The 22,688-nt window shown below is 48.7% G+C and overlaps 1 protein-coding gene across 1 annotated transcript; it reads left to right on the forward strand.

Annotated features, from left to right (window-relative positions):
• Positions 1-9,358: 9,358 nt before the first annotated feature.
• On the forward strand, positions 9,359-10,583 carry Cited4 (Cbp/p300 interacting transactivator with Glu/Asp rich carboxy-terminal domain 4). Its single transcript, XM_075945056.1, has one exon. The coding sequence runs from the start codon at positions 9,586-9,588 to the stop codon at positions 10,114-10,116; it is 531 nt and encodes a 176-aa protein (XP_075801171.1). The 5' UTR covers positions 9,359-9,585; the 3' UTR covers positions 10,117-10,583.
• The last annotated feature ends 12,105 nt before the right edge of the window (positions 10,584-22,688 follow it).

Here is a 22,688-nt window from a genome sequence, read left to right on the forward strand (position 1 = left end):
ACTTAAGGGCACTGAGAACCAATGTGTGTGTGACAACATGTGCTTTCATGGTATAATGTCTTCACATACCATCATACAAAGAGTGCACAAACATACTTATCATCATAAGACATGAACTGGCAAAAACACATGCCATAAATTCTCAGCAGGATTCTAAAGACTCGATTTGACTTTGCCTCCATGCTGCCTTCACTGTGGGCATTCGGGTCCCCATCTTCTCCTTTGTCTCACTTTTCCATGGGTCACAAACTTGTGGGCACGATGGGACACCACAGTGACCCTGGATTCAGTAGCTTCCTCTTCCTCTTGAAACCCAGCATGCTCCCTGCCTCACATGCTTGTGGCCTGACCCTTGCTCACCTGTTTGATTGCTGACTTGGACTCTGCAGCCTCCAGCCTCTGAGGCTACCTTAGCCCTTCCAATCTGCCAACTTCTTCCCTCCCAAGCCTGCACACGATGCTCCTTGACCCAGAACATATTCCTCTGTTCTTGGTAGAACTGGTTCCTGTTCTCCTTCAGAATTCAGCACAGACCACTGTAGTGGTTAGTTACAATTCTATGGCTGTGACAAAACCCTGTGACCAAAGAGACTTGCAAAATGAAGTGTTTAATTTGGCTTGTGGTTTCAGAAGGTTAGAGTAAAGTAGAGGCAAGTAGGATCAGCTGAGAGCTTACACCTTAAACCAAGAAAGAGCAGAGGCAGAAAGAGCAAACTCAGAAGGTATCTATCTCCAGTGATACACCTCCTCCAACAAGGCCACACCTTCTCATCCTTCCTAAACCATTCATCTACAGGGGACCAAGTATTCAAACATGTGACCATTTGGAAGCCATTCCCACCACAGCCACTTGTGAGGAGGGCTTCCTCCAATCTCTCTCCCTCTCTCTCTCTCTCTCTCTCTCTCTCTCTCTCTCTCTCTCTCCCTCCCTCTCTCTCTCTCTCTCTCTCTCTCTCTCTCTTCTTTTGCCTCCATTGTTTTAGACGGGATCTTTCTTATGAAGTCCAGGCAGTCCTTGACCTCACACTCAAATGTGCAGTCAAGAATGACCTTGGACTTCTGATCCTCCTGCCCTTACCTTCAAATGCTGGAATTACAAGTGTGCACCACCACCGCACCCTGTTCCTGCAATGCTGGATATTGTCACTTAGCTGTGTGTTCCCTTGCAGTAGGGAGTGGTTGGCACTTGGCAGGAGTTCAGGATGCATCTTTGAGTGGATGAATGAATGAGTGGATGAGTCTGCTGTCATGCCTTAGCGATTCTCACACCCAACCCATCCTATTGTCCACAAGAGAGGGCACCCTTCTCTACTCAGAACCCTCCTGGGGCCCATCTTCCCCTAAGGAGTCAGGGTGGCCATCACTTGCATAGGTGAATAAGTGTGGGAAAGAAGTTAGAAGACCCTGGCTCAAGTCCCACCCTTGAGCACTTGCTAGCTGGACAATGGCTCTCTGACACTCAGCTCTTTTCTGTGACGTGGGTGAAACTGTCCTGCCTTTCTCCTTCCTGGGCTACAGTGAGAAGCCCAGAAAGCTGTGCATGGGTGATTTTTGGCATCACAGGCCTTCGTCTTTCAGGCCTGTTCTGCCCCCTAACAGAAATGCTCATGATTTTAGCCTGGCCGGGGTACCTGGTGTTTCCTGAAGCTTGCCCTGTACAGTCACAGCTTCCCTGTGCCCTTGGGTGACAAAGTCCACTTCCCTGCCTCAGCTTTGACATTCGTGATGCTTTGCCCTTTGCATGCCTTACCCGACACCACACGTACTGTTTAGTGCAGATGAGACCTTGCTGGCAGTGAGACCTCACAGTCAGGGAGAGCCCTCTCTACCTTCCAAAGAACCCTGGGCTTCTACAGAAGTTCCCGGGAGCACAGAGGGTGCAGGCTCCCACTAGATTCCACACTGCTAACATGGGACCAGGACCAGACTCTTCTCTGTACTAGCTTTCTCATCTGGGATGGGGGTAACAGCACCTCCCTTGTGGGACTGCAGTGAACGTTAAATGATCTGATATCTGTAAAGAGCTTCAGCGGGCTAGAGAAATGGCTAAGCGGTTAAGAGCACTGACTGCTCTTCCACAGAGCCCGGATTCAGTTCCCAGCACCCACATGGCAGCTCACCACTGCCTGTAACTCCAGTTCCAGGAGATCTGACACCTTCACACAGACACGCAAACAGCAAAATACCAATGCACACAAATAAAAATAAATAAATTATCTTTAAAAATTTTAAAAAGAGCTCAGAGCAGTATCTGAAGCATGGTAAGTAGTCCATAAGCATTAGCTGTCATTATTGTTGTATAAAAATCATCTGTCCTCAGGTCTGAAAGATAGCTGTCCCTGCTCTGGGCATCACACCTCCTCCCCAGCTGGAAAAGAGGAAACACAAAAGGTGTGAGTGCTGGCTGAAGCTGAGCAGGGTTTGCAGGAGGCTCTGTTTCCCAGATAAGAGGAAGGTCGCATAACATTGAAGTGAGTCATTTTGAAGAAAACAGTTCCGTGGCATTTAACACAATCGCTCTGCAGCCAACATCCACATGGAACCAGCAAAACATTTTACCATGCTAAAAGAAACCCTCATTCCCACCAGTTCCTCCCCATTCTTCCTGCCCCTGACAGCCGTAAGTCTGTGTTGGGCCTCTATGGATTTATTACTTCTGGATAATTCCATCTATTTTTAAAGCACCTTCAGGCTGCTTACGCGGGCTTCTGTGCTCACACCTCATTGCCCAGTAGTGTGTCTCTTTTTTCAGCTGAGCACATTGCTGCCTGTACAGAATCAACTTTATTTTTTTTAATGTAGAATCTCACCATGTAACCCAGGCTGGCCTGACTCTTAAACTCTTGGTCCTCCTGCCTCAGCCTTCTGAGAGCAGAAGCTCAGGCTCACAGGTGTGAGTCACTATGCCAGGTTAGTTTTTCTTGTTCTACATTTGAAAACTCAGAGTACTTACAACCATGTTTCATTCATTTGAAGACAGACAGATTCATTTTTACAGAATTTTTTTGGGGGGATAAGATCTTATATTGGTAATATTTCATATTTAATGAAATGTCTGACACTCTTTTAGATGCCTAAATGAAATGGCTATTTCCCTGACTTTGTGTGGCTGTAATTCATATGGTGGAGTTATAAACAATAAACAAGTGTAGTGTGTTCAAATAGAATGCTTAAAAAATAAAAAAAAATAATTGGGTGGTGGTAGTGCACACCTTTAATTCCAGAGCTCGGGAGGCAGAGACAGGTGGACATCTGAGTTCAAATCTGGCCTGATCTATAAAGCAAGTTCCAGGACATCCAAGGCTACACAGAGAAATTCTGTCTCAAAAAACCAAAATAATAATAATAATCAGAGTAAGGTGAGTCTCATTCCAGAAATGAAACAAAGACGGGCTGCCTCATTAATATAATAGTTCTCTTGCCATTTAGCACATCACCTCAACACTCAGCAATTTAAAACATGCACATTGGTACCTCTGTTACTAGGAGCCAGGAATCCATAAGTCACCTGAATCCGGGTCTCTCATAAGGCTGCAAACAGGATACAGGACTGAAGACATTTAAAAGTTTGGTTGGACCTTGGGGTTCCCATCCATGATGGCTGAAAAAGGCGAAGGCTGGTGAAAGTCTGTAGCACCATGGTTCCCCATCCTGTGGGCCTTCCCACGGCTGCTTGAGGGTTTCCACACCACACCGGCTCACTTCCCCCAGAACACGGGACTGTTTCAAGAAAAAGCCAAAGCCAGATGCGGAAGCACACACCTGCAATCCCTGTACTTGGGAGGCAATGACACAAGGATTGGGATTTGAAGGCCATCCTCAGCTACACAGCAAGGTTGAGACTAACCATGGAGCCTACATGAGATCCCATCTCAGGAAGGAGGAAGACGAATAGGAGAAGAAAGAGGAAGAGGAGGAAGAGGAGAAGGAATAAAAGGAGAAGAATAAGAAGAAATGAGCACTCCACAGCATCCTTCATGCCTTAAAGTTAGATGATCTCTACCAGCTCTGCCCTGCTTGTGAGAAGTGAGTCTTCTCCACGTTCAAGGAGAGGGGAATTGAAGACAGGAATGTCCAAGAACTTGTGGACACATTAGAACACCACTACAATTACCTAGGGCTGCCAGGGTAAGAGAAAGGTGATGTCCGAGTGAAGACTGAGTGGGTGAGGACATTGGCCAAGCTGACCTAGGGGAGGAGACAGCACTCCAGGCAGAGCAAGTATGGTGGTTTGAATGAAAATGGCTCCCACTAGGCCCATAGGAAGTGGCACTACTAGGTGTGTGTGCCTTGTTGGAGGAAGTGTGTCACTGGAGGTGGGCTCTGAGGTCTCTGCTGCTCAGGCTAGGCCCAGTGTCTCACTCTTCCCTCATGGTGCCAGTGTGCATGCAGTACAACTCAGCTACCTCTCCCGCACCATGTCTGCCTGAGTGCCACCATGCTCCCTGCCATGACGATTGTCCTAGTGAGGGTTTCTATTGCTGTGAAGAGATACCATGATCATGGTGAAAGACCCAGATAAATCCAGGTATGCCCAAAGAAAGCCCTGGATAAATCCAGGTTTCCCCCACCCCCCAGCAGGAAGAGAAGAATCAGAAATCTAGGATTAGCCGGTTCAGTGACTGTGTTTCAGGAACTAGCTGAAGATTGTTAGAAGCTGAAGAAGTTAGATTGTAATCTTGAGAATAATCTTGAGAAACAGGGAGTTTCCCCCTGATTATCATTGGTATTTTTGGAATACTGTGCTTCAGGAACTAGCTGATTACGACCTTGAGTGATCTTGAGAGGCAGGGAGTTGCCCCCTTGTGATTTTCTGTGACACCCTCCCTGCCCCTTTCGGATTACTGGGTTGTGGTTTCTTCCTATAAAAACCCCTTCTCTTGGTCACTTGGGGTCAAACTCTTCCCCTGCGTGGGTTATGAGTCTCGGCCCCAGTGCACTGGTTCCCGTCTCATCGATTAAAACTTCATGTGATTGCAGCAAGGACAGTCTCTCATGAGTTACTGGGGGGGGGGGGGGTCATGTTATCCCGAGACTTGAGTGAGAGTCTCCCCACACTGGGGGTCTTTCAATGGCAACTCTTATAAAGGAAAACATTTAACTGATGGCTTACAGAGCAGAGGCCCAGTCAATTATCATCATGATGGGATGATGGGACACCATGTGCCGTGCTGGCAGACACGATTCTGGAAAGGTAGCTGAGAGTCCTACATCTTGTGTAGGCAACAGGAAGTGAACTGAGACACTGGGTGTATCTTGAGCATATGAGACCTCAAAGCACCCCCCACCATCCCACACACATATAACAACACACTTCCTCCAACAAGGTCATATTTACTCCAACAAAGCCATACCTCTCAATAGATCCATTCCCTACGAGCTTTTGGGGCCCAATTACATTCAAACAGTCACAACAATAATGGATTGAATCTCTGAAACTATAAGCCAGCCCCAATCAAATGTTTCCTTATAAGAGTTGTCACAATCATGGTGTCTCTTCACAGCAATAGAAACTCTAACTAAGACAGCAAGCCACAGAACTGTGAAATCAGATCTACAGGCCGCTGGCAACAAAGGGAAAGAGAGTGGCCCTGGGAGATAACAGGGTGGGGAGGGGACACCGCACTCCCTCCTCCATCAATAGCTGAGCGATGTCGGTGGTCAATTCTCTTTCCTCCTCTGTGAAATGGTAGCACAGGTTGAATATCTAACATGCTTGGGATCAGAAACGCTTCAGATCTTGACGTTTATTGAATTTTGGGCTTTTTGCATAGACTTGAGCATCTTTATTTAAAATTTTAAAAGTTGGGACTGGAGAAATTGCCCAGGGGTTAAGAGATTGTATTGCTCTTGCAGAGGATCTAAGTTCAATTCCCAGCACCCATATGGTGCTTCATAAATGTCATCTTTAACTTCAGATCCAGGGCTCTGGAGCCCTTTGCTGACCTCCAAGGGCACCAGGCATGCAGACAGAGTGACCCAAGACTTCAGATTCTCACAGAAAAAATGCTGAGGGTGATGGTACAAGCCTGTAATCCCAGAGCTGGGGAGGCAGAGACTGGGAGGTGCATTTCCTGGGGCTTGTTGACCAGTCAGTCTAGCACAATCAGAGAGCTCCAAGTTCATTGAGAAAACCTGTCTCAAAATAAGGAAAAAAGCAATTGAAGAAGATACTAAACATCCACCTCTGGCCTACACACACACACACTCACACCACACATATACATACTCACAAACATACATACACAAACACTAACATACACAAATCCAAAATGCTGTAAAATCTATAACTTGCTGGAAATGACATCACCATGGCGATTTAGTAGCTCCTCCCCCAGACACCACATGGCCTTTCCTCTTTTCTTTTTTTTCTTCATTTCCTCTCTAGTTTTATTGAGACACTACAGCCCATGCTGACCTTCCGTGGGACAGGATTACAGCCACGAGCCATTCCTGACTCTTCCACCTCTGCTCCAACCTCACAGTCTCAGTGAGGCTTAGCCTCTCTCCTGCTGACTCCCCTAGAATCTGCAACCTGCAGCTCCTCTCCTGCACCCTGTTCCCCTTAGTTCTCTCTATTCCCGTGCCACCCATTACTTTCCATTTAACTTATTTTGTTGTTTACTGTATGTCTCCAAGTATCTAATATGTTTGTGTGCATGGATGTGCTGTATATGTGCATCTGTGTTTAAGTGTGTGCTCATGTGTGTACGATGCATGTAGAAGTCAGAGGGTAAAGTCTGGTGTCCCCTGCATTCTCCACTTTATTTTTTATATGCATTTATTTACTTATGTGTGTGCATATGTATCATGGTGTGTAGCAGAAGGTCAAAGAACAACTTTTGGAAGTCGATTTCCTCCTTCTATCATATGAGTCCCAGGGATTGAGCTCAGGTTGTCAGACTTGGTCACTGGCACCTTTAACTGCGGAGCCAAGTCACTGGCCCACCTTGCTTTTTGAGTCAGGGTCTCTCCCTGAACCTGGAGTGTCCGGATTGGCCTAGTCTGGCTGGCCAGCAAGCTCCAAGGTCCTCCTCACTCCACCTTTATTGCGCCATGCTTCCCCAACGCATGACACTGCTCTCAGCTTTTTCTGTGGGTGCTGGGAATCCAAGCTCAAGCCTCCAAGTTTGCATAGCAAGCACTTCCCTAATGAGTTGGTATGCTCCCCAGCTCCATCATTTGATGCACCAAATACACATGCAGTTAGATTGGGGCCACAATGTCCGCAGCTTCCACCAGATTCTCAGAAATTTTCCTGACCTTGAAAGTTTGAAAGTTACAAATTGATTAATGTCTGATATAGGGTCTTATATATTAATGTCCGATATAGTGTAAGCATTTGATATTTGTTTACCAAATTAAAGAACTTTAAAGAAGACTTCTTTGGAATTTGTGTGTGTATGATGGGGACCCACAAAAGTGAAAGGAGGGCGTTGGGTGATCTAGAGCTGGAATTAGCTGTGCACTCCCCGGTGTGGACAGTGGGAAGTAACTTCAGATCATCCGGAAGATCAGCAAGCTCTCCTCAGTGCTAAGCTGTTTCTCCAGCCCCAAGTTAAAGAGCTCTCTAAAGGATTAATTCACACACTCTCTTTGTTAAGGGAAACTGTCTTGTGATGCGCCAGTGTCCTTAGACCAACTATGTCAGGATGATTTTTTCAAAGATAGTCTCATGATTCAAAACCACCCACAGTTGAAGCACGAGGGAGGCAGAGGCACAAGAGCAATGTCAAGGCCCTGGGTTGCATAGCGAGTCCTTGTCTAAAATAAATAAATAGCAAACAAATGAACTCTTCAGCGACAGAGTCAGAAGGTTAGGGCTCTCTCTAACCACGCACACCTCCAGATGAGACAGAAATCCAGTCAGGGCTAGGAATCTCTGTGTGGAGCCTTATTCAGAGAGAAAAAGATAGCCCGGGGGGTTCATTACACCAGGCTGGGAAAGGGGGAAGATTCGTGAGCCTCCCACATTCTTTGGGCACTCCAGCCAGGACCACCAGCTGTCTTTCACAGCAGAAAGCAGAGGCCCTGTGAAATCCCTGGACATCCGCCACCCCCACCCATCAGTCAAGGGTCACACGCCTGCTGGTGGCAGAGCTATGATTAGAACGTGGGCCCCTCTGAACTTCTTGGCTAAGCTTCTCCCCTCTACACCAGCCAGATAAACCAAAGTTCCAGGAAGTCCAGAAGCTGCTGCAGGGGGAGGGGAACCATGAGAGGAAAAAAACCAAAGTGTGGAAGTCAAGGTTCAAGGAACCTGTCTCCTGGCCTGCCTGTGGCTCAAAGAGTGTGGCTTGAATAAGACTATACGCTTTTTAAAAAATTGCTTAAGACTCCTGCACAGCTACTTTTACTTTGGGTGCCTTAGTGTTCTTATCTGCAAAAGAGGGCTAAAGTTCATACCCTTCTTCCAGAAAGATGCTTGTAGAATGTAAAGCTCTCTAGAAATCCAAGTTAGGATTATTGTAATCCGAAGAAGGTGTGAAAATCCCCTGCCGGAAGATCTTTAGAGATAACCACACAGCCAGCCTTTCGCTCAGTTGAGGAACATTTGCATATGTATGTGCCAGGCACTATGGAGGGCTCCGTAAACACACAGCTAATCCGCGCCCTAAGTGCGTGTGGTCTCTGCCGCTCTTGCCAGCATCCTACAGAGGAAGAAGCCGCAGCCTGGTGAATGAGCTGCAATTCACGCCATCATTCGCTCACTCATTCCTCTTTTACAGAAAGCCAGCTCTGGACCAGGCTGTGGGCCAAGTGCTGAGGGTGAGAAGATGAACAAGTCCTTCAGGAGGCATGCCCATAAATTACTGTAATAACAACTCGGGACATGCTTCAACAGACAGAGCAAAACGACAGCCAGAGAAGGAGCAATCGGCTCCCTGGGGATTGTGGGGACAGATTGCTGACCTCTCCGAACAACCCTGCTTCGCTGAAGTGCAATAGGCCTGGGTTTGAACCTTGAAGGCATTACTGTGTGTTTCCAGGAAATCCTCCATGTCTGAGCCTCAGTCTGGAAAACTAAGTTGAGTGAACCCCAAGATCCTGTAGCTCCAGGAACTTGTCTTTCCACTTCATTTTCTGGCAAATTTAAGCTACACTCACATCCCCTGGTAGCCTGAACCTCGAAGGTCTAACCCAGCACCAGAGAAATTTCAACCACTCCCCACAACCAAAAACACGGGCAACCAGGGACTCCGCTGGAGGCCCGAAGGGCGTAGCTCCTGTAGGGGCGGGGCCGAGGCAATGTTAGAGGGACGCGCGACCCGCCCACAAGGGATTCCTCCAGCCAATGACAGACAGGGGGCGTGACGACCCCGCCTCTCGGTATAAGAAATCGCCGGTTCCAAGGCGCCGTACGCAGGTCGGCGGACCTAGACCTTCGGGTGTCTGGTTCTATCGCTGCCTGCTACCGCAGTGAAGGAGAGAGGAGATCCGGAAGACCCAGGTGAGAGTGGACGAATCCGATTCGGTCTTCTTTTGCCTGGCTGAGTTGCAGAGACGACACAGTGTCCCGGACTCCCGTCCAAGAGGAGCCGCTGGCCGGGACCCGGGGCGCGCACTGACCGTCCTCCCGCTGCCATGGCCGACCACCTGATGCTCGCCGAGGGCTACTGCTTGCTGCAGGTGTCGCCGCACGCCCACGCGCCCCGGACTCTACAGCCATACTCAAGCCCCGGCCTGGACAGCGGTCTGCGGCCGCGGGGAGCTCCGCTGGGACCGCCGCCGCCACCCGGGACCCTGGCATACGGCTCCTTTGGATCGCCGTCCTCCTTCCAGCCCTTCCCCGTCGCGCAGTCGCCAGGCGCCGGTAGCGCGCACCTGCAGCCCGCCTCCACGCCGCCCCCGGGTCGCATCCCTGCACCCCCGGGAGTCACCGGGGGCCCCTCACCCCTGCAGCCGGCGCCCGGAGGCGCGTCCCCGCTGCCGCCGCCGCCTTCCTTGGGCTGCATGGACGCAGAGCTCATAGACGAGGAGGCGCTGAAGTCGCTGGAGCTCGAGCTCGGGCTGCACCGCGTGCGCGAACTGCCCGAGCTCTTCCTGGGCCAGAGCGAGTTCGACTGCTTGTCGGATCTGGGGTTGGCGCCACCCGCCGGCTCGGTGAGCTGCTGAGAGCGACCGCCGAGACACGCGGTACTCTGCGAGCGGTGACCCGGCCCGCACGCACCCTCCGTGAGGGTAGAGGCGCCGGGTTTACTCGCCCAGACGGCTCCAGCCAGGGCTGCCTGCCTTGCCTCGAGGCCCTGCCTCCTGCCTGGTGACAGTTGGGTCTTGCTTCTCTCACCCAAATCTCAGAGGTCAAAAGGAGGGGACTGACCAGTCTTTGGATTCCACGTCCTTGAATTCTGCGTCCTTTTTCCCCTCCCCCTCCCCCTAATCTGAGCCATTGCAGGCCTCTGCCTGACCTTCTTGTGCTGCCCACTGACTGGATTGGGTCTCTAGAGCCATCTCCCTGAACCCCCACCTTCCCTGGGCCTTTAGCCTGGGGGAGGGAAGATTTTACACCTAACCCTTGCTGAGTGGAGCAATGCTTCTCAGTAGCCTCTAAAATCAAAATAAAACTGGGTTGCTTTACAGTTTTGAGTTTCAACTTCCTTTTCATCTCCACTCGCAAGCACGAGTAACTTACAAAAGCCCGAGGCTGTTAGAGGCTCAAAGTGGGATGGAGGCCACGACCCCCCCCCTGCCCGCAGCCCAAAGGACAGGAAACTCCATGGTTTCTTTTGAAAATGGCTTGAGAGTTGTGCAATTGTCATGTCATAACCTGAGAGGCCCGGGCCCCTGCCAGGCCCGCTGACCGCTTAACCCACTGGACTTCCCAGCTGCTGCGGCTCCAGGGACTGGAGGGCACCTGGAGATCCAGGCTCCTCTAGCTTTCGACAGAGACTCGCTCTCTTGTCAGGACACTGCCCCTTCCCGTTTCCTTGGAGGGGGTGGACTTGGTCTTGGTCTTACTATCATGGGGGAGGGGGGCAGGGATTGAACCCAGAACCTCACATGGACTTCGTCCGCGTGGCGACTATAGCACACTGTCACACTCTGAGTTAACTCAGTAAACTGTAGAGATGGTTATTCTGAAAGCTGGTGCCCACGGTAGGGGACAGACCTGGGCACAGCTCCTTCTTGGAACGCGGAAGAGAGTTCTCCAGAAAACAGATGGAATAAGTTCAGCTGGTGGAGGTCATTTCAGTTTCAGAGAGTGAGTGACATTGATGTGATGAACCCTGTGAAATGGCAAATGTCTTAAGGAACAGGACAAGACCTTGAATAAAGGGAGGGCCACATACCAGTGCAAGGAATCTATGGGAAAGGCCAGCAGAGTCTAGAACAGACAGGGAAGAGCTAATGGTTTCTCGACAACTTTATGTGGCCAGCTCAGCCCTCATTCCACAGGTCAGGGTGTGGGGTGCTAGCCCGAGCTTTCCAGTCCAGATCTCCAGTGCACCCTCTGCTGTTGATTCTGAAAAGTTCCCCGGCTATGTGGGAGAAAGGCTGGAGATTAGGCTGAAGGCCAGGAGGAAGAGGCCTGGTCAGGCATGCTTCCCATAGGGCCAGGGCCAGGCAGTGGGGCGTTCTCTAGGAGACAGTAAATTCCAGGGACCTGAGAGTAATGCTACCGAACCCTTCTGTCTCCGAATGGTTGGTCTTGGCTCTAGTGCCAAGAGCTTGTGCTTATGACTTCAGCAGCCGTGAGTTATCCCAGGGTATACCGTGTGGACACCAGCTCTGAAACCAGCAACACCAGCGAAGAGTGGGTGACAGTGTCTGCTCTTAGATCCCAGAGCCTTCTAGGACAGATGGAGAGAAAAAGGAAGAGATTCTGGCCAGGACTGGCCTCACCTTTGAGCTCAGAGTGGTTTGGGTTTGCTGTAGCATTGCCTAGGACCCGGGACCAAGACAGAAACCAAGGAATCGAATTGGGACAGGAAGGTTTGGCCCTGGGATGTGTACTTCCTTGATTGCCTTTTCTCTAGACCTTAGTTTTTCCACCAGTCAAAAGAGGCTGAAAACCTTACCCTACTACTTTATAAGGCCATAACCCTCTCTGTGCAAGTGAGAAGCCCATTCAGGAATGAGTCAATAAGCAGGTGGTAAACTCTCAATGCCTTCCAAGGAGAAGGGACGACAATGACACCACAGCAAGGCACACATGCTGGCTCACAGCTGTAATCCAGCACGGAGGACACTGCACTAGGAATCAGCTGGCACTACAGAGTGAGTTCTAGACTAGCCTGGGCTACCTAGTAAGATCCCGGTCTCAAAAGGAAAAACACAGGGTAGGGGGTACTAGACACAGTTTTACAATAGAGGACCTGTCTAGCATGGACAAAGACCTGGGTTTAATTCCCAGAACCAAAACAAAAACAGAAACAAACAAAAACAACCGAAAAGCCTGCTGTCTTCCCAAGAGGGACCACTGACAAACTGGTTAGCACACAGATGCTCAAAGACGGTAAAGCTAGGATAGCACACCGGGTCCGGGTCCTAGCCCTGGGTGCTAACGGGGAAAGAGCAATGGACTTGAGGTCTCACGACCCTGTCACCAGTTCAGGAACAGTCTCAGGGGCTGCCTGGCCACAAAGTCCCCTCACCCTTTGAGAATTAGTCTTTGCATAAGTACACAGCCTTCTGTGGTATCTGTCACCTCTTCCCAGGAGTCTGCCTCCTAAAGCAGCCTACTGCCCCTCCGTCCTGAGGATCTTGCTCTTCTGTTTAGACCGTGTCTTTAAATTCAATCTCTCTAGAGTCCGGGAGCTCAGTCACAGCACAGACAAAGCTTCCTTTCATCTTTCCTTCTTCCTCTTCCTCTTCTTCATCAACATCATCGCCTTTTTCTTCTCCCATTACCCTGTACCAACATACTTTATTTTTATTTATCTTTTATCAACGATGTCTTGTGTTTGTCTACAAATAGAGCCTCTCTGTAAATGGGGTCCTAACTAATAGCATAACCGCCATAGAGCCGCTGTGAAGTTTGGTGCAAGCTTTGAAGGTGTCGAAGGTATCACACTCCAGTAACCCCTGCACTTGGGAGGTGGGTAAAGAGTTCAAGGTCATCCATGGCTATAGATTGAGGTTTAGGCCAGCCTGGAATACGTGAGACCCTGTCTCAAAAAGACAAAAAGGACTAGAATGGTGGCTCAGTAGTTAAGAGTGTTTGCTTCTTTTCAGAGTTCCCAGCACCCACATCGGGAGGCTCACAAACTTCCTACCTCCAGCTCTACTGGCCTCTGCAGGTGCCCTCACATATGGCAGATACATACAAACACATACATGCACGTGAAAAGTGGAAGTGGATGAAGTGTTTAGGAAGATGGACCTTGTGTCTAATGCTCTTATCCTTAAATCCTGACTTTGGGGGACACCTCTATCCTAGAGCCTTGGGGGAGGCTGTTTTAGCCCCCTAGCAAATGGTCAGTACAGATGTAAGACTGTTGTAAGCTGAGTCCTTCGGGAAGCAGTCTCTGAGAAGGTGTTCTGTTTGCAAGAAATTATTGTCTTTGGGATCTGCGCTAAACAAGAGAGGGAGGAAGCCCAGTGGAGCAGAAGGTACACAATAGCCCCAGCCAGCCCTGGGCAGAGCTCTGAAGCTAGAACAGCCCTTCAAAGTTGACCCAAGTTAGATCAACACACTTCTGTCCTCATCAATCGTGGAGTGTGGGGTGACTGGACTCGGCATGGCTCTGAGTTAGGGCAGCCCTCTGTAGATAAGCCCCATGCCAGAAGAAGCTTCAGGAAAAGGCTACCACTTCCCTGTGAGGGCAGCAGTTCCATGGGCAGCATCCCACAGTGTCCCCCGTGAACTCCAGGGTCATAACAATGTCTGCATACAGTTATGCTCCGCATGTCTCATCTGCTGCCCCTTGGTCCCCGAGTGTCACCTTCCTTATTAGAGAACAACAGAAGAGCAATCGAATGTGCCAGCGCCTCCATCGTGGTTGTCACCCTTCCAGCTCAGCTGAGCTCTCAACCGTCACTGCTGAATAAATTAATGAGCAGCTTGATTGCAGCCGCTTCCCAGGCGGCTTAAGCGGTTTAGCTGATTATTGAACGATCCTCATGAGTTCCTTAATCCACCCTCGCCCAACTCATCACGCCACTTGGATGCTAGAAGTGCTGGGTCGGGATTAGTGCCAACTAAAAGACACAGTCAGCACCCAGTGAGCGCCTACTGTGTGCAAGAACAATGGAAAGTAGCAGGGAGGGCCGGGAGATGCTCATTGTCTTGTCTCTGCTTCAGTCTCCGCCCATCCCATAAGGAGTTCTGGGAAGTTCGTCTCCATTCAAGAGGACAAGAAACTGGGGTACAGCGAATTAGCCCAAGGCACACCCTAGCTCTGCTGGGCCTGTCTCTGGCCCAGGCTGAGTCTGGCAAAGGAATTGAATCTGAGTGAAGCAAGACTGGAGTCCCAGCCTGAGCTTGCTACTCTGTGCCTGTGAGATGCAGAGGTGGCCGAGTCTCCCAAGGCCTTGGTTTCTTTCTCCCGTGCAAAAGAAGAGTAACACCAACATGGCTGCAGGTCACAAGGACTCAGATGAGCTGGGTCCTGAGGACACATTGCAATTGATGTAGTGAGGGTCTGGAAAGATGGCTGGCACAGGAGGTAAAAAAGTACTGGCTGATCCTGCGGAGGACTTGAGTTCAATTCCCAGCACCCACATGGCAGCTTACAATGGTCTGTAACTCCATTTCTGATGCCTTCTTCTGGTCTCACAGGTGGTACACACATGTGGTACACAGATGTTCATATAAACCAAGCACCCATGCATACATACACACAAATATATATATATATATATATATATATATATATATATATATATATATATATATATATATAATTGGTACAGTACTACCTGTCTGGGATAGGGTTGGGATGGACAGTCACAGCAGCTGCCCTGCATCTGCTGTGTGGGTCAAGGTTGACTTCACATTTGGGGCTTTAACTTCTGCAGATTCCCAAGACAAGAGTTACGCATAAAGGACTCCTGCCAGGTCCTGCAGAGCAGTCTGGAGTCTGGAAGGTAAAGAGTTTATGATAAGGGTGCAATAGGATATGCCTGTAATCCCAAGACTTGGAAACTGGAAGCAGGAGGGTCAGGAGTTGAAGACCAGCCTAGACTACACACTGAGTTCAAAGCCAGCCTGGGCTGTGTGAGACTCTGCCTTAAACAAAGGGTGACATGGAGTTGGCTGGAGAATGACATAATGACTGGCATGTACCCCACCCAGTTTGTGGGGTGCTGCAGATCAAATCCTGTTAGGCAAGCACTTTACCAACTGAAATATTTTCAAGGCCCTAAAATTTCTTTAACTGGCTTTTCCCCCTTAGTGTATTTTCATACTCTTTCTAAGTCAGTAAATACAGCTCTGTCTTGTCATGTGCTTACACTATTCTCGGTGTTTGGAGACAGGGTCTCATACTCTAAAGACAGCTTACCTGGAACTCATTATGTAGTCAGGGTTGCCCGGAACTCACAGAGATCCTCCTGCCTTGGCCCTGAAGGCTGAGATTACAGGAATGCATCACCACGCCAGGCAACTTTGCTGTTTTTAATGACTGCATTGTGCAATCTGCCTCGCCAGCCCCAAATGACGTTTCCTAAATCTGAGGTAAGAAACGACGCTACCAGGAGACCTCGTCTATTTACATTGTGTGCCAGTGGGAAGGGCTCTGTGGGGTGAATTCCTAGAAGGGAGATTGCTTGATCTGATGATGTGCGCGAATAAAACATTTCCTGGAGTAGAGTGGCTCACTCTATCTTAGCCCCTGCCGGCTCTGCGTAAGAAATCCTGCAGGCTCACGCCCTCAGTGATCCTGGGCATCAGGAACATTTCAAAGCCAGTTTCCATTTATTTAATTATTAATAAAGATATTGTCTATTTGTATTTCTTTCCCTATGTATTAGTGTTTGTACCACTGTCTGGGGGTTCTGCTGGGGTTGTGTGGCTTTTCCTTAATAGTTTATAAGAACTTTATACTCAGTGCTGGAGACTGAACCTACTGTCTCCCACGTGACGGTTCTGCCGCTGAGTTGTGTGAATAATCTTTTGATATACTGTAAAGACGTGTCTTTGTTAAGACGCCTTCTGATTTCTGATTGATTTAATTAAGAGCTGAATAGCCAATAGCTAGGCAGGGAGAGGTTAGGTGGGACTCTCAGGCAGAGAGAGAGAGAGAGAGAGAGAGAGAGAGAGAGAGAGAGAGAGAGAGAGAGAGAGAGGAGATGAATTGAGGTGCAGGAAAGACAACAGAGGACACAGAGAGGAAACAGGAGCTGCAAGATGGAGGAGAGGTTTAAAAGTCACAAGGCAAACATAGATTAACATAAATGGGTTAATTTAAGTGGTAAGAGCTAGTGGAACAAACCTAAGCTAAGACCAAACTTTCTTCATTAATGATAAGTCTCTGTGTCGGGTTTATTTATTTATGTATTTATTTGTGAGCTGGTGACCCAAACCAAAGCCCATCCAGAGCTGTAGCTCCAAAATCATTTTCTTTTGGGTTTTTTCTTTTTTTTTTTTTCTTTCTTTCTTTCTTTCTTTTTTTTTTTTTAGCTTTATTGAGATAAGGGCTCATTAAGTTGTTCCGGTAGACCATGACTGCTCTCTGTAGCCCAGGCTGGCCTTGAACTTGTGATCCTCTTGCCTCACTTATATAGCTACTAAACCCTTCGGCCTGGAGAGAGAGGACTCAGTGGTTATGAGCTCTTGCTTTTGCAGGAGATCCAAGTTTGATTCCCAGCACCTACCCTGTGGTTCACAACCATCAGGAATTCCAGTTTCAGGAGATCTGACTCCCTCTTCTGACTTCTGATGGCATCAGGCACACATATGGTACAATTTACAGAAGCAAATATTTATGCACATAAAACGAAATAAAGAAATCATGAAATAATAGCTGACTAGGAAAAGTCTTTGGGGAATGTTTAATATTCCCTCCACATCTATTGCTGGTTATTTAACTTTACGTCTCCTATCTTTCACCTTTTGGAAGTTATTAATATTCTTCATGTGTATGTGTGTGCACATATGTGTGTGTGTGATATGCATTTATGTGTGTGCCGGAGCGTGTAGAAGAGGCCATTCCCATGTGTTTGTCTGTGTGGGATTCCTTCTTCAGTTTCTCTCCACCTTTCCTTTCTCTTCATTAAACCTGGAAGTCCCCGTTTAGGTTAGACTAACTGGCCAGCAAGCTCTGGGGATTCCTCATGCCCAATGTTAGGGCTACAGATGCTTGTGGCCAAGCTTGGCTTTTTATATGAGGATTAACAATCTATTCAGGAGAGGCAACAGGTACAGCTTGGGCTGAAAGCAAACCTGGGTCTTGATGACATACAGACCCAGGTTGAAATTCTGGTTCCAGCTGGGCAGTGGTGGCGCACACCTTTAATCCCAGAACTTGGGAGGCAGAGGCAGGTGGATCTCTGTGAGTTCGAGGCCAGCCTGGTTTACAAGAGCTAGTTCCAGGACAGGCTCCAAAGCCACAGAGAAACTCTGTCTCAAAAAACAAAAATAAATAAATAAATAAATTCTGGTTCCAAATTCCAAATGTGATATATTTGGCCACTTTGCCATTTTGCTATTTTCTGGCCTCTGAGTTTTTCTTTTCTTTTCTTTCATTTGAAGTATGTTTAAATACAGATAAACTCAACCGATGGCTCACAAGAGTTATCGGCTACTTTGTGCTCAGCACAGTGCCTGGCATGTGATAAGCACCTTGTATGTGTGATAGTGGCTTCCAGGCGTCCAGCCTGTGCTGAGTGAGCAGGGGCTGTTTACACATCCAGAGAAGGGATCCTGGAAAGGGGAGAGGTGACTTCAAGCCACACCCATGCAGATGGTCCTTCAGTTCTTGAGATGGGGTATCTGCTTCATGCCTTCAAGGTCCAGTCCCTTCTCCTACAAGAAGGTGCACCAACAATCCCACTAGGAACCACTTCTCCCTCATTTACCGCCCATGTGGTTTGAGTAAGTGTGTTCTGTCCTTTGTGTGTTGTTTAATTCTAAGGAGAAGGACCCACCCACAAACGCTTGATTTTTTGCCCGTGGCTGGTTTGAGAAGGCAGTGCTTCATCTCCTCCTTTCTTTCTTCTTTCTATAAAAGCTGTTGAGGGCCAGAAAGAGAAAAGACGCTGCCAGCAAACCTGAGAACCTGAGATCAACCCTCAGGACTCACGTGGAGAAAGAAGAGAATTGGTTATAGCAAGTTAGCAAGTTATTCTCAGCCCTCCATAACAGGTGTGTGCATGCACACACACACACGCACACACACACACACACGAGAGAGAGACAGAGAGAGACAGAGAGATACACAAATAGATAAATTTAAAACAATAAAAAAAATAAGAGTTTGTCAGATTTGCAGGTAATGTTGTGCCTGGTAGCACACATCTGTAATCTAGCAATTGGCAGGCTGAGGCAGGAGAATTACCAGTTTAAGGTCTACCTAGCCTGCATAAAGTGACTTTGCCCCTCCCCGCAAAACAAAAACAAAAAAAAAGTTCCTAAACCACAACAGCTTCAGCCAGTATCCACACACACACACACACACACACACACACACACACACACACACACACACACCCTCTGCTTGTTAGGCTAGCCAGGACTGACTCAGAATACCTCAGCTGTCCCCCGGTATCCTAAGCCAGCGTATCATAACTCCAGATAAAGGAGCCGAGCTTGGCAAAGGTGTGCTGACATGCCCATGAGCACACACCTAGTAATTTAACTTACAGAGTTCAAACACTTAATTTACTTAAGACAGAACTTTATGTTAGGCATGGTGCATGGTGGCACACACCTGTGATCTCAGCACTTGGAAGTCAGAGGCAGGGGGATTGCCACAAGTTTAAGGCCAGCCTGGACTACATGGTGACTTCCAAACCACTCCAGGCAATGTATCGACCCTGTCTCAGAGAAGAAAGGGTGGTAGGCTGGGTTTGTGGTTCTGCTGGTGGAGTGCTGGCCTCACGGAACAGCCCTGGCTTTAGTGCCCATCACCACATAAAGTAGCCATGGTGATGCAGGCCGCGAGTCCCAGAACTCGGAAAGTAGAGGCAGGAGACTTAGAAGCTCAAGGTCCCATCCTCAACTACATAGTAAGTTGGAGGCTAGCCTGGGCTGCATGAGACCCTGTCTCAAAAACAAAAACAAAACAAAACAATGGGAAAGGGGTAGAACTCTTCGCAGATTTTCAAGCGTTAGTTGAAGCAAAAGGGGGAGGAGAGAGTTTGAAGCGAATTGAGCAGAAAATGGCTCCTCTGAGTCATCGCCTGCCATTCAGAACTGGTTGCTCGCTGTTCAGGACCTCCCAACCCCAGGAACCGAAACGGCTGCTCAAAGACCCAACCAGCGGGTTGACGTCTTTTTTATCTTTGTAGCATGGAAGCTACAGGAACGTAATCATGTCCAGATCTCAGCAGGAAGAGGGTAAAGTGGTGAGCACACCCAGGCTTTGAGGCCTAGCAGTCACGTTATATGACCATATTTAACAACATTTAGCTGCAAAGGAAGCTGGGAAATGTGACTTCTAGCTAAGCAATCAGTCCTGGAAGAGGAGGGGGATGGTTTTGATGGCAGTGATAAATGGCATCCTTGAGACTAGAACTCCAGCCTTAGGATTGTTTGATGAGGCTGGGAAGGTGTCAGAGGCCTGAGTCTTATGCAACCAGAACCCTTGGAGTTTAGTATTCTTTTTTAGCCAGGGTCTTCCTTATGTAGCTCGAGCTGTTCTGGAACTCTTTATGTAAGCCAGGATGACCTTGAACTCACAAAGATCTACCTGCCTCTGCCTCCCAAGAGCTGGATTAGGGGTATGCACCACCACTTCTGCTGAATTTAGTGTTCTTGGTGTTATTCTTTACCATGAACACCCATCTTGGGAAGCTTCCCTTTTTTTGAGTCTCAGTTTTCTTGTCTGTACAGTGGAAATCAGAAGGAGACTTGCGCATAAATTAAGGCTGTGGAAGCATGTCCCATAGTCAGGACACACAGTAGGTGCTCACACGGTAGAACAGATGGAGTAGCGTGTGGACACAAGAAGGAATTCCCAAAGGACGTGGCAGTATGAGCAGACCAGCACAAACGAGAAGACTGGCATGAGTGAACCAGAGACGGGCAGAAGGCAAGGAATGACTTCAGCATCTAGATTATTTAGATGGGTGCATGGCTTTCAGTGACTAAATGCAGTGGCTTGAATATAATGAAGAAGGTAGGAGGGCCTAGGACTGTGGTGTTAGCCATAGTGTCAGCATAGCCCCCCCCCCCTTATGGTAGTCATTCATGGATGCTCTAGTTTCATATCCTATTATGATAAAAGAACCAATACAACCCCAGTGTCTTAGTTAGGATTTCATTGCCGCGAAGAGACACCATGACCACAACAACTCTTACAAAGGAAAACACTTCACTGGAGCTAGCTTACAGTTTCGGAGGTTTTAGTCCATTGTCACCATAGTGGGACAGGGCAGCAAACAGGCAGACATGGTGCTGGTGTTGAGATGTCTACGTCTTGATTGGCAGGCAACAGGAAGTGGTCTGAGACATTGGGTGTGGTCTGAGTATATGTGAGCTCTCAAAGCCCGCCTCCATAGTGACACACTTCCTCCAGCAAGGCCACGCTCCTAAACTCCCCAAACAGAGCCACCAGCCGGGAACCAAATGTTCAAATACCCAAGACTATGGAGAGCATCTCCTTTGGGACTCCAATGCTTTCCTGAGGTAAGGGGCTCGTGTGTCCTGTCAGACACCCCCCCCCCCACCGGCATTGGGGTCAAACCAAGACCGGCACACATGCTGAGTGTATTCTTTGCCACTGAACTACACCCCTAGTCCCTTCACTGAGATTGTTCACCGGACCAAAAACATTAGAAAAGCTTGGGCTGGCAAGATGTGGAAAGGCACTTGCCACCAAGCCTGATGTTCTGAGTTCAATCTTCTGGATGTACACAGTAGAAAGATGCAAACCAGCTTCCACACAGTTGTCTTCTGGCCCCCACACATGCTCAATGGAGTCCAGACACACACACACACACACACACACACACACACACACACACACACACACACACACACACACACACACACACACAGTAAAAGAAATTTAGTCGGATCTAAAGGCAGGCACCTGCTTGATGTAGGGTGCAATAGCCCCCTTTGCTCTGTAGGTGGCAGTACCACACCAAATGAAGCTTATGGACCGCCTACATGGATTTTTAGAGGATTGAAGCTTAACTCCCTCAAACACCCAAGCTTTGATGTTTTCCATTGTCTTAGCTGGAACTTTGAGTAGGGAAGGGGAAGGGAACCACGTGTTCGACTGCTGGCTCTGTCTTACACGGTGTGACCTTGAGCAAGCCCTCTCTTGCTGGAGCTCGCTTCCTACTTGGCAAACAGGATGATCACACCCGAACCTACATCATAGCGTCTCTGTGAGTGTCTAAATAAGCCTGACTGGGTTTGACATTTGTGTGGATGGGCTTAGAGCTGGTGTGTGCAAGCGGGCTGGGTTCAGCCAGGTGCCCAGTCATGCAAACGACCCAAGGTGTGGAGAGGGAGGCGGCTTTGGGGTTCAGATTTAAAGATGAGGGAGCTGAGGACTTAACTTTCCCAGGGCCACACCCTCAGATAGGCAAAGCACGAACCCGAAGTTTGGGAAATAATTTAATGTGTAGTGTCTGTGGGGAGGCCTTGAAGCCGAATCACCAGACCGAGGTCAGAATTCCATGACGGCTTTGTCATTACTGCGTGGTATTCTGTAGAGTTTGCTCTGAGGACTGAAAGTTTTACACACACACACACACATACACACACGTGTACACACCACCCTGTTAATACCCACATTCTCAAGGCACCCCCACATCTATCCTCCCACCCCATTCCAAGACAAAAGGTAGGCTAAAGAGCAAAGGGGCCATTTGGGAACCCATCTGGAGGTTATGAGGTTTGGACTCCTCTCTGGTGGGAGCTTTGGTCTGTTTCTCTTGGCCCCTCCTGGTGGCCTCACCCCGAGACTTCTTCCAATACTGTCACTACTTCATTTTAGTTTATTTTCTTATCACCTTCCGGGGTGTCTAAGCTTTGTTACTGCTGCTGGTTTCTATCTAGACCATAGTCTACTGCCTACTCCGGGGAAGCAGGGACTTGAGAGTTTTATGAGAGCGGCCATTACCACAACCATGGCGGCTGTAACAGTGTTTGGTGTGTATCAGAGAAAAACAAACAACTGGAAGAAAAATGAAGGGCCAAGAACACAGCCCCTACCCTCTAATCCTTCCAGGTAGGGTATCTAAGACCCCAAAGTCCAGCTTGTTTCCTGACTCCAGACTGGTGCTGCGACACCCAAGGTCTTTACTGACCCCTTGTGGCGGTGGGAACACATAGCAGGGACTAGGGTAAGTTTCTTGGGTAGGAGACATCACTTCCACAAGACCTACGTGCCTGCTCTCTTGTGGAGGATGGTGACGATTGCAAACACGAAATGTATTTTTCAGGGACTGGAGAGATGACTCGGTGGGTAAGAGTGTTGCTGTGTGAGTGTATGGACCTGAGTTCAGATCCCAGGGTCTGTGGAGAAAGCTGGGTGACCCCAGCACTGTGGAAGGTGGACTGCTGGGGTTTGCTGGCCACCGGTCAAGCTCCAGGATCAGAAAGACAAACTGTCTCAAAGTAGCAAGTA

Source organism: Microtus pennsylvanicus, chromosome 13 (genome assembly GCF_037038515.1).
Source record: "Microtus pennsylvanicus isolate mMicPen1 chromosome 13, mMicPen1.hap1, whole genome shotgun sequence".
Lineage (NCBI taxonomy): Eukaryota > Metazoa > Chordata > Mammalia > Rodentia > Cricetidae > Microtus > Microtus pennsylvanicus.

Excerpts from the sequence above, each read along its gene's own strand:
- Cited4 (XM_075945056.1), top strand. The coding sequence starts at position 9,586 with ATGGCCGACCACCTGATGCTCGCCGAGGGCTACTGCTTGCTGCAGGTG.